The 12,577-nt window shown below is 42.0% G+C and overlaps 1 protein-coding gene across 1 annotated transcript in view; it reads left to right on the top strand.

The window, feature by feature from the left end:
* LOC101684683 (cytochrome P450 2J2) overlaps window positions 1-11,666 on the top strand; it is a 36,166-nt gene extending 24,500 nt beyond the window's left edge. The window contains exons 8-9 of the mRNA XM_004751651.3: window positions 3,264-3,402; window positions 9,124-11,666. Of these exons, the coding sequence (XP_004751708.1) occupies window positions 3,264-3,402; window positions 9,124-9,302 (318 nt within the window). The 3' untranslated portion in view covers window positions 9,303-11,666. The remainder of the gene's footprint in view (window positions 1-3,263; window positions 3,403-9,123) is intronic.
* The last annotated feature ends 911 nt before the right edge of the window (window positions 11,667-12,577 follow it).

The following is a 12,577-nucleotide window of genomic DNA, read 5'->3' as shown; positions in this document are numbered from 1 at the left end:
AGCTTTTGATCTTGGTAAAGTCCCCATAAAGCATTTTTGCTTTTGTTTCTCTTGCCTTTGGAGACGAGTCTAACAAGAAGCTGCTGCCGCCAAGGTCAGAGAGGTAACTGCCTATGTTCTCCTCTGGGATTTTGATGGGTTCCTGTCTCACATTGAGGTCTTTCAACCATTTTGAGTTTATCTTTCTGTATGATGTAAGAAAATGGTCCAGTTTCATTCCTCTACATGTGGCTGTCTAATTTTCCCAGCACATTTGTTGAAGAGACTGTACTTTTTCCATTGGATATTCTTTCCTGCCTTGTTGAAGATTAGTTGACCACAGAGTCATTGAAGGACCATTTCTGGGTTCTTTATTCTGTTCCATTGATCTATGCGTCTGTTTTCGTGCCAGTACCATGCTGTCTTGATGATGACAGCTTTGTAATAGACCTTCAAGGCTGGCATTGTGATGCCCTAAGCTTTGGTTTTCTTTTTTAATATTCCTCTGGCTATTTGGGGTCTTTTCTGGTTCCATGCAAATTTTAGGATTGTTTGTTCCAGCTCAGTGAAAAACGCTGATGGCATTTTGATAGGTATTGCACTGAATCTGTAGATTGCCTTGGGTAGCATAGACATTTTAACAGTATTTGTTCTAATCCATGAGCATGAATGTTTTTCCATTTCTTTATGTCCTCCACGGTTTCTTTCATAAGTGTTCTATAGTTCTCAGAGTACAGATTTTTTACCACTTTGGTTAGACTTGTTCCTAGGGAAGTTATGGTTTTTGGTGCAATTGCAAATGGGATCCTTAATTTCTCTTTCTTCTGTCTCACTGTTAGTGTATAGAAGCGCAATTGACTTCTATGCTTTGATTTTATATCCTGTGACTTTGCTGAATCCCGATGATCAGTTCTAGCAATTTTGGGGTTGAGTTGTTTGGGTTTTCTACATAGAGTCATCAAGCCATAGGCGAAGAGTGAAAGTTTGACTTCTTTGCTGATTTGGATGCATTTTCTTTCTTTTTGTTGTCTGGTGCTGATGGTGGGACTTCCAGTACATTTTAAACAATAGTAGTAAGAGTGGACATCCCTGCCATGTTCCTGATCTTGGAGGAAAAGCTCTCAGTTTCTCCCTCTTGAGGTTGATATTTGCTGTGGGTTTTTCGTATGTGGCTTTTATGATATTATGTTCCCTCTATCCCTACATGGCAGAGAGTTTTTATCAAGACAGGATGCTGTACTTTGTCAAATTTTTTTTCCCTGCATCTATTGAGAGGATCATTTGGTTCTCATTCTTTCTCTTATTAATGTACTGTATCACACTGATTGATTTGCTGATGTTGAACCAACCTTGCAGCCCAGGAATAAATCCCAATTGGTCGTGGTGAATAATCCTTTTAATGTACTGTTGGATCCTATTACTAGCAACTTAGTGAGAATTTTTGCATCCATGTTCATTGGTGATATTGGTCTATAGTTCTTTTTTATTATTATCTTTGTTTGGTTTGGGGATCAAGGTAATGCTGGCCTCACAGAATGAGTTTGGAAGTTTTCCTCCTATTTCTTTTCTTTTGAGACAGTTTCAGAAGAATAGGTATTAATTCTCCTTTAAATGTTTGGTAGAATTCCCCTGGGAAACCATCCAGTCCTTGACTCTTGTTTGTGGGGAGATTTTTGATTACTGATTCAATTTCCTCACAAAGGAAACTTTGTTCTCAAGCTGCCCACCAGTCTTAAGATCTCCGCGACAGCTCGGCCCTCTGGTGTCCTCTCTGCACACTGCACATACAGTTCCTTTTCTTTCTCAAGGTCTTGGCCGGCTTCTGTGGATCCATTCCAATTTGTCTAGGCCCCTTTGCGTGTGCCTTATCTGGGGACAGAACCGGAGGCGCTTACCCATTCCTATACCTATTCCTACAGCTGTTTCCATTCACTGTTTTCTTACTGATTGCCATCTTGTGGGTGAAGGCTGAGGTCTAAGTTATTTCACAGGTGCTGTTTGCATTTTTCTAGCAATTCGTTTAGCTCAACAGAGTCGTTCTACCCCTGATTTTTAATATCAGCTTTAATAAAGACCATGGGAACTGAGAAATCTGACTGTATCTTTTTTTATTTAAAGATTTTATTTATTTGACAGACAGAGATTAGAAGTAGGCAGAGACACAGGCAGAGAGGAGGCTGAGAAGAGGAAGCAGGCCCCCTGCTGAGCAGAGCGCCTGATGTGGGGCTCGATCCCAGGACGCTGAGATCATGACCTGAGCCATCCAGGTGCCCCTCACTGACTGTATCTTATAGAAGCATGGAGCCATGGCTTTGACATAAACTAGACCTTGAACAAATCATGGCTCTACCTCCTTCCACTGTATGACTCTGGGCATGTCACTTCATGTCTCAGAGCTTTGACTGACTTATCCGTACAACTTTAAAACTACTCCAGAGGTGGAGGTAAAATAAGATCATTCATGTAGTGTTTAGAAAATGCTCAAAATAGCCATTATTTCTTTAGTAATTTAATAAATGTCCATTAAGCATCTAAAATGCCCCCATCTAGGAAAACAACTCTGAATAAAGTAATCATGCAAGTATGTACTTATAAACCATGATAAATGCTCAGCTGGGAGAACTTGCTGGTTTCCATAAAGATATGGAACTAGGAGTAAAGGGCTTCCAAAGGGAAGTGTTTGAGTTGAGGATTAAAGGATGATTGAAAGTTAGATCAGTGATAGAGAAAAAAGGCATTCCAGGCAAGGTGAAGAGCTTGTAAAAGGCCCTGGAAGTGAGTAGGAACATAGCATTTTTGAGAAACTGAAAGGCCGCCTCTGTAGTGTGAGCGCAGATGAAGGAGAGTGGTCCAAACTGGGGGGGGGGGGGGGGCGGTCAGCAGATGGGTCTCTCAGCTAAGGGTGGTGGGAAGCTACTGAAAGGTATTCAAGATGTGGGTATGTGGATGGGTGGGGCATCACTAAATCCTGTTCAAAGCTCACTCTGCTTTTAGAGTGTGGAGCAGTCCCTGTAGGAAGATCCCTTCTTCAGACAATAGAATCTACACTTCCCTGGTCAAATGCCCTGCAAACCCATCACTTTAAGCTGTCCCATCACAAAGAGCAGGGGCCAGGGTGGGTGGGAGAGTGACTGGGCTCGAAAGACAGTGAGTTGGGGAGGGGGAGGGAGTCTGTGGGGTGGGGTGTGATCAGCCCCTGGTGTGGGAGTCAGGGGACTGCTACTCTTCTGAGTAGGTGTGTTGTGTGGGTCAAGCCTTGCCTGAGTCTTTGCTGCCTTCTCCAGGGGACCATGATCCTGACCAATCTGACTGCACTGCACAGGGACCCCGCAGAATGGGCCACCCCCGACACGTTCAATCCGGAGCATTTTCTGGAGAATGGACAGTTTAAGAAAAGGGAAACCTTTCTGCCTTTTTCAATAGGTGAGTTATAAACAAATAGGAGTGTCTGAATCTAGAGTCTTTCTCTTAGCCCGTCCCCTCCTCTTCTCCCTGCTACACGTTACACAGAGCCCTCACTAATGGAATACACGATAATCTGCTTATCATTAACTTAAAAATAAATAGAAATTGAATTTGTGGTCCACTGTCATTTTGGTGATGACACTAAGGCTTCCAAGGGGAGGAACTGGAATTTGAACCCAAGTGGTATGACCTGAAGCCCAAGGGGCATACCACCCTGAGTGTACCTGGACGGATTCTGATTAGATCTTTGTCTTACTTCACCTCATTCTGTCACCTTTGCCCACATTGGACAAGTCCTCCCTAATAGGAAAGCTGCTATGAGATGTAAGAATATCTTCCAGTCTTCTGTCTACAGTAGCTTCAAAGTTTGTATTTCAGTACCAAGTCCCAGCTGTAAATTTCAAGGATTATAATTATTCTTGCCTCACTGGTGCTCTGCTATTGAGAATTTTATCATACCCTCTTAATTACAGACTTCATTTGCAAGCACATGATCTCACTTAATCTTTGCAGCAACCCAGTTATTAATAATTAGACAGGAAAGTGAGCTGTATTTCCATTCTTAATATGAGCTGTATTTCCATTCTTAATATGAGGAAATATGAGCTGTATTTCCATTCTTAATATGAGAATAAGGGAGAGGTTTCTTATCCAAGATCCTGTGCCCCAGAAATTGGCAGAAGAGGGGCCCAAGACTCAAGGTTTTATACTTCTGGTCTACTGCTCTCTTTACCACAAACTGGAATCTAACTCATCTTCCCACTTAAAGGCCCTTCCACTTTGATTGAGAATTCATCCCACAGCTATCAGTTAGCATACGCATGCATAACAGTCCACAAACTCAGTGCCTTAAGACAATAAGTTATTAAAACTGTAGTATTGCTTACAAGTCTATAGTTCAGCTAGGTAGCTCTGCTGGGTCTTAGCTGAGTTTGTTTGTGTGTTTGGGAGGTCAGCTGGCTGAACAGCTGATCTAGGATGACCTCAGCTGGAACAACAAAGCTTTCCACATTACCTCTCATTCTGTAGCAGCTAGCCTGGTTTGTTTACATGTTGGTGTTAAGATCCCGAGAGAGAGAATGGAAGCATAAAATGTTTCTTAAGGCTCGGGCTGGGGACCGACATTCTGTCGCTTCCACGGCATTCTGTTGGCCAGTGCAAGTCATAAATTCAGTCCCACCTAAGGGAGTGGAAAATACTATAATTTTTGGTGGGAAAGGGTATGAAGTCACATATGAGTACATGGAGAAGAGGGGAATTAGAGCTGGTTTGCAGTCAGTTTTATCCCCATGATGGAGGAGAATGAAATTCAAAGAAGGCAAACAATTTGGGGATTCCCACAGGAGGGATGACAGAATGAGAGTTAGCTGAACAGAAGAAACAGAAATCTAAAAAATCCAATGAGTTAAGAAAATGTCAGCACACTATTTTTTTCTTTCCCACCCCACTCCCATCTTTGGCACACAGTTGCTTTTCCTGCTTCTTGGTCTAGCACTTTCTGGAGACAGCGTCCCTAAGAGAGATATGGACGGCCCCTTCTTTTTTCTTGGGAAAGAAGATCATGTGTGAAATTACTACTTGTACATAACCAGGGAATATTGTGAAGCTATTTTGGCAAATTCCTATTTTCTTTTCCTCACTGAAGTCCTTCCAGGTTGATCTGACATGGCAGCAGGCAGCTTCAGGAAAGGCAAGAGTTTGGTTCCTTATTTTTCAAATAAGATCGTTTGGTCACAGAAGATGAGGTTAGGAAGAACTTTGCTCACTACCCACAGCCGGTTACTACTGGTTTCTGACTATCTGGGTCTGGTTTTGTCATCATGAATGGATTCTTCTAGGAGAATCTTAGTACTCACAGGACAGCTGACTAGGTACCATTTTAACAAATTTGCTCATCATGCTACGTGTGATGGGTAGAGAGAAAGACAGAGGGAACAGAGATGAATGAGACACATGCTGGTAGGAAACACAGGCCCCAAATAATGTAGTAGCAGCATAATTGTGCTGCACGTTCACATTTACTAAACACTTCCGCAGGTGTTACCTAATTTTATTTCCTCAACAGCCCCTTCTAGGCAAAGGACAAAATGAAGGCATGCATACATTAATGAGTTTAAGAGTATTTGATTACATGGGAAAATACAAAGTAGCACATGCAGCACAGAGAATTATACCAGTTATAGTTTCCAGGGGGATCCCCATAAGGACCGTGAGGAAATATGTCAGAATGTTAACAAGGGCTCTTGTAAGGATTATGGGATTACAACCATCTTTTACATCTTTTATCATCTTCTTTATACCTTTCTTTTTCATGCATTTAAAAAAGAAGTCTGTGATGAATATGTATTACTTAGGGAGAAAGTAAGTTATCATAAACACACACACACAAGAGATGGCAGAAGTGAAACTGCAGGAGGCTGTTGCAAGGAAGAGGAGAGTAGAAGCCTAGAGTGGGGGTCAAAGCACAAGTGAGATGAGGTGGGGTCTGCGCAGGGTGGCTGTGGTGGTGATGGGTCGTATACAAGGGATACAGATCCAAAAAGTAAACCTACTGATAATAATGGGAGGAAGTTACAAATGGGGAAAAAAGAGAAGATAGAATGAACTTTGGTGTTGAGTTGGAACCAGAGGTTATCGATATGAACTCAGATTTCTGATAGGTAGGTTGGCAGATATAGAAATATAGATGTAAACATGGATACATATACATATATTTAAATATATACTCAAGTACATACATACAGATTCCCCAGCTCTAGCCTCTGATGTGCACTGACAGCAGCACAACCCTGATATCAGCAAGCATGCCAAATGCCCAGATCTTGGTTTCTAGATATCATTATCCACTAAAAGGAATTTGGACTTCTAGAAAGATGGCTGATTCTAGGGTTGGGAAAGGGTAAGATGAGCCTGAAACACACTGTTGTGCCCAAAAGGTAAGGAAATACCAGCTTGAATGGGCAGCTAATAGCCAAATCTGGAACACCTTGAGCATCAAAACAAATAGTGATAACAAATTATAACCCTTTGAATAAAAATAGGAATCTCTGAACTCATACTGATATAAATAAATGGGTAGAAAAGTGGGTATGAGTGAAAGAATTTCCTTTAGAAGAATTATAGCTAATAGATGTGGAAGGAATGATGGAATTTTAAAGCTCATGACTTGGCAACCATCAGAGTAATAAATAATTTAGCCAAGAGACAGCAATGGAAACTAGTGGATGAAAGGTCAGTGAGGAATGGCTCATTAACATAGTCTTAAAGTATTTACTAGTTACAAAGAGAAAAATAATCATTTTACAGGGGAAAATTTGGTAGACACCACCTTAATTGAGTGACCAAAGTTAACACCACCAATAACGGGACAAATCAAAACTGTGTACCACCCAATAGAAGGAAATGAAAACACAGCCTCACTTTGGTGTTACTCCTATCAGAAATGCATGACCTCACGACCTGAATCTAATCATGAGGAAACATGAGAGGCATTTATCAAGTAATCTGTTTGTTGTCTTCAAAAAAGCCAGTCATATAGACCTGGTGTGGATACACACACACACACACACACACACACACACACACACGAATAGCATTCAGCCATAAAAAAGAATGGACTCTTACCATTTGCAACAATATGGATGGCATTAGAGAGTATTATGCTAAGCGACATAAGTTAGTCAGAGAAAGACATATACCATATGATTTCATTCATATGTGGGATTTAAGAAACAAATGAGGAAATGGAAAAAAAGAGGCGAGAGACACAAACCAAGAAACAGACTCAACTATAGAGAATTCATGGTTACCAGAGGGGAGGGAGGTGGGTGGTTGCCTGAAATAGGTGGTGGGGATTAAGGAGCGACTTGCCATGATGAGCACTGAGCAATGTGTAGAACTGTTGAATCACTATGCCGTACATCTGAAACTAATATAATACTGCACGGAATTAAAGTGAAAAGCTCAGTAAGAAAAAAAAATGTCAGACATGGCAGCTTGTCACTTGCATGACAGCCAAATGCACCAGTTGATACTCAACTGGCCCTTTTCCAATAAAGGGCATTATTGGGACAAATAGCAAAATCTGATTGGGGATCTCGGGGGCAAAATGGTAGCAATGTGTCAGTTTGCCTGAATTGGTGGTTATACTGTAGTTATGTCAGAGAATGTCCTCGCTTTTAGGAAATCCATACTAAAGATTTCATAGGTAATATAGACAAGGCACTTTCAAATAAATAACTCAGAAGAAACAAGTTCTTTGTATTATTCTTGCAAGTTTTCTGTACTTCAAAAGTGTTTCAGAATAAAAGGCATGCTATGGAAAGTATCACAGTAAAGAACTGTAATATGCAGAAAGCTATTTTAGTAATCCCACCATCCAAAATGTTTTTACTGAAAGGTAGTCTTGTGATAGGCATTAAGGAGGGTACATATACCATGGACCACTGGGTGTTATTTGCAAACAAATGTACTGTATGGTGACTAACATAATAAAAAAAAATGTATAAAAAATAAAGGTAGTCTTTTAAATTGTATTCTTCCATTTTTTGAGAATTAACCAGAGGAAGTTAATGCTAAGCTATTTTATAGCTAGAATGTTTATTATTATCTAGGTGATGTGTTAAGCTAGTTTGTTTTTCAATGTAAGTTATTAAATTCTTTGATCTATTTGGATTCAGTGTATAGCCCACCCAACACATAAAATAAGGTTCCCATTTTTAGTGTGTGGGTTTATTTGTTTTGTTTTGTTTTTTTGTTTTATTTTGTTTAAGGAGTAGAGGACAGAGGGAGAGAGAGAGAATCTTAAGCCCAACACTGGGTTTGATCTCATGACCCTGAGATTATGATCTGAGCTGAAATCAGGAGTCTGACACTTAGCTGACTGAACCACCCAGGTGCCCCTAAAATAAGGTTCCCATTGTAAACACACACACACGCACACGCTCCCCCTGATGCCCAAATCACATGGCTAGAAGGCGCAAGGAGTTGAACTGGATCTCCCTCTGCCTCCAGTTCCTCCCTCACATAACAAGGAGTGAAATGGTGCCAACTGTGGGCCAAGGGATTCGGCAAGGGACACGCCCCCCTCGTTAGAAGCAAAATCCCCACTGGAGAAGGACTGCTATGTTTAAGGACTATTCAAGGAAAGAGCCTGAGAAAACTCCAATGTAGAGGGCCATCCATGGCCATGAGACCCGCAGTCATGAGGGAGGAAAACATGACATAAGGGAAAGACATCTTGCATTTTAGAAACTCTGCTCTGAACTTTATTGGCTTATACTTTTCTACAGTCTTAAGGAATGAATAAATTAATCAACACAGAGTTTTTTGTTTTGCTGTCTGCTAATGTTGTTTGCTGACTGATTTTTGAAAAGCCTTTCAGCTAACAGTTCCACTTTTGAGGTCAACCCAGGCCTCCTCCCTCCTCTTTTGTCCTACACCCTGTGCCTTCACCCTGTGGGGCAGCTGCCTGACCCCTGAAAGCATTGGGAGTTTTTGAGTCCAGACTTACACTTTGGCCTGGACGGTTGTCAGATTAAATGAGCCTCTGTACATAAAGCTCTGGGACCTATCAGCCCCTTCTTCTGCTTAGGTTTTGCAAGAAGTAGGAGATATCAGTTCCGGGTGGGCACCCACACCAGACGGAAAGATGATTTGTCTTGTGCTTTTGCCTTTCAGGAAAGCGGGTATGCCTTGGAGAACAGCTGGCCAAGTCTGAGCTGTTTATTTTCTTCACGTCCCTTGTGCAAAAATTTACCTTCAGGGCCCCCAACGATGAGAAGCTGAGCTTGAAGTACAGAACGGGCATCACCATCTCCCCAGTCAGCCACCGACTCTGTGCAGTCCCTCGGTCCTGATGTCGGAAGTCGCCGGGCAGGGAGAGGAGAAAGGAAGGCAAAAAGTGGTGCGCCCTTGAAGGCACTGGCACCTACTCAGAAGGGAGGTGATGAAATGGAGCGTGACTCTAAGGGACAGCCATAGGAATTGAACTCAAGAGGAAGCACAATCCAAATCCCAGCCTTGCTGTTTTCTCTGATGGAGCCTTGAGCAGATCTGTTATGTTGTGAATGATTTACCTTTTCATCCAGGAGATGAAAAGCAGATAATGATTCTTCCTCTAAAGGAATGGACTTTGAGTGGTTTGGTAACCATACAGCTTATCAGAAAAGTTAGAGCTGAAATCTGCCTTTTTCCTGCTTGCTTCTTTAGACATGGATTTGCTTCTAGCCTGTGATGGTGGCTCAGGTCACAGTGGTCCCAAATGTTTGGTAAGAGTTAGAATTTGGACCCTGGGGCAGCCAGAGGCTGCCCTCAAACGCTGTCACACTTGGTGGCACTATCCAAGCTTTACCTTGCTCCCACCCTAGAATGGCCCTCTGGGAAGTCAGCTAGGCAGCTAGTACTCCCTATTTGTATGCAGGTTTCTACAAGGAAGCAGTTTCTGTAGTTTACTTAAGGGAATACTACACTGGCTGTGGAATCAGGACCGAGTAGAGTGTGACCACTACCAATTAAATGCGGGGAACATGTTTGGGAAACAATGTGGAATTTACCTTCCATCCGTAAGAGTATCTGTTTGCCTCAATTCCTCTATCAGGCATCTTTCCTCAAGGATTTAACTATGGGGTGGGTGTGAACTTTTCTGGCAAACAGATGGTCAGCTTTTGAATGGTTAAATATTACCAGCCTAAACTCACCAGAGCCCTGGTACAGTATTTTATAGTAGGGAACCAGAAATGCCAGAATCTTGCTCAGTCCTTCTGCATGTAGTTGCTGAGGGGAGACAATGGGAAGAAGATTGAAGGTCAAGTAATGGACCATCAGTAACGCTGATGGTCCATGGAATTTGACGTCAAACCCCAATACAAACAAACACAAAAACCCCTGCCAAACTGGACTAAACCATATGGGAGGTCTTTTTCCCCAAGTTGGAGACCTTGTGTGCTTCTGCCTGCTCCTCTGGAACTCTGCTACCACCATGTAAACAAGCCTGTGTAACCCGATGGAGGATGAGAAGCACACTCTAGTCATTGCTGTTGCATCCCTAGCTAACAGCTGGCTGACCCCCAGAGCTCTGCTGAGACCATCTGAATGAGCTGGACCCAAGCATATCCAGAAGCTGAATGCAGACGCATGAGTGATCCCAGCTGAGACAAGAATTGCCCGGCCGAACCCAGCCTAAACTGCCACCCAGAGCTTTAGGAGTTAAATGGTTATTGTTTTAAGCCACTGTGTTTTCAGATGCACTGTTACACAGCAGTAGCTAACTAATATATTCCTTGAGGGCAGGAACAGTATCTGTCTTTTTCGAGAACAGTGCCTGGAACATGATAGGACTCAAAAAATAGTGAATTAAAATAAGGTAGAATCATTATGGGTGCTAGATTAGACCTATCACTCCAAATCAGATCTCTGCCACTACCCCTCTGTCCTTTTCACCTGATTCCAATGATCTGTTTCTCAGTCCTCATGCCAACTTCTGTTACAGTCCTTCAGGAACGAGGTAGGAGGAGTGCAGGCTTGTTCTTACCTCACTGTGTCTGTTCCATTTCCCAGGTGGCTTTCTGAAATGGGGCCACCAATTCCTTTCCCCATGCTTATTTCTTAAGAATAGGCTGATGTCCCTGGATGGGTATTTTATACTATTGGGGTCACACTGTGTTTTTGTGCATTCACCATCAGCTGTGTGTTCTGCTCTGAAAAGTTAAGAACTTTTCCCTCTGCTTTTAAAGCAGATAAGAAATTAAGCAAGAATAAAGGGTCGAATGGAAAGGGCCACTTTCAGGGGCTGGCCCGGGATCATTGATGATGCCTGTTGCAACAGTCAGGGTCAGAACAGAGGTCTCTCTTAGTCCAAGTACATCAAAGGTCCAAAGAGATCACAGGGCTCTGAGGTACCTAAAACAACATTAAAGATTCAAGGGGGTGGACTGCAGGCCATACCTAAATTCAGTTCAAGGTTTTACCATTTATTAACTTCTGCCTGTGAATTAAATAGGCTACTTTACTTTCTTCAACTCGTATCCTAATCTGAAAAATAGAATTAAATAATACCTACTTTGGTAAATTATGAAACTGATCAAAAGAGCCATTATCCCTCTCTGGGTTGTCTCTCCTTGTGGTACTCGGCTCCATGGAACAGTTATGGATAACCGTCTTGATGCATCCAAGAATGGCCATGTCACTTGCTCAATAAAATAGCAGAAGTTCCACAAGCTCAACATGTTTCTTTCTTCTCTGCCACGAGATCAGCAATGTCCCAGATAAAGTTCTGTCAGCTTATATCCAGGTGACAAAGACATAATGCAGAGTCCCAACTGATTCATGATGGACATGCAATAAGACAAACCTATTTTGTTGTGAGCCACTAAGATTTTGGGATTTTGGGTTATGCAGCGTAAGTTATCCTCAACTGTCTGATACATCAGCAATTTAATTGAGAGGACCATATATATTTGTGTTTGTAGTTACTGTGAATACCAAATATGCATGTGGGTCTCTCTCTATATATACGTGTATATACATATAATATATATACTATATATATAGTACTGTATATACATATATATATGTATATACACACACACTACATACACTTGGCATGTAATAGATTAAATTGTAGTTGTAATGCTGTTACAGTCCTTTCAGGCAAAAACTTGTGATTTATACAGTTTTTCTTCTAGACAATTTGATCTTTTCCTCGCTGGATCACAGAGCAATAGATTCTATTAACTATAAGATCATTATAAATCCTCTGATGGGCTGCCCAAACTCTGCAACCCCTGGGCCTTCGCGGGCAGTCTAGGGGAACGGCGCCCTGTGTGTGTGGACTGTGCAGGGCCCTTATGTGTGGACCTGCTCCTTGGCCGGGCGTATGATAACTTTTGTGATCTGAAACCTGCTTGCTTCATCAGTCACATCTTTTAATGTTTTTGCCCAACAAGTGAGCTCCTCTCAATCTCCTAGACGGACTAGGTCCTTTGTCATTGTCATGTTTTTAAAGATGCTTCTTTTTTCTGTAAGAGGTATCTCATGACACAGGACAGAACCAGTCTGAATGTCAACTCTTCAGTGACATTTTTCTTGACTCTCAGCCAGTTGGTTGCTCCCTCCTCCATTCTCCGAGGAGTTT

Source organism: Mustela putorius, unplaced genomic scaffold, assembly GCF_011764305.1.
Source record: "Mustela putorius furo isolate JIRA1106 unplaced genomic scaffold, ASM1176430v1.1 tig00003853_pilon_pilon_pilon, whole genome shotgun sequence".
NCBI lineage: Eukaryota > Metazoa > Chordata > Mammalia > Carnivora > Mustelidae > Mustela > Mustela putorius.
This window is presented reverse-complemented; position numbering and strand designations above follow the sequence as displayed.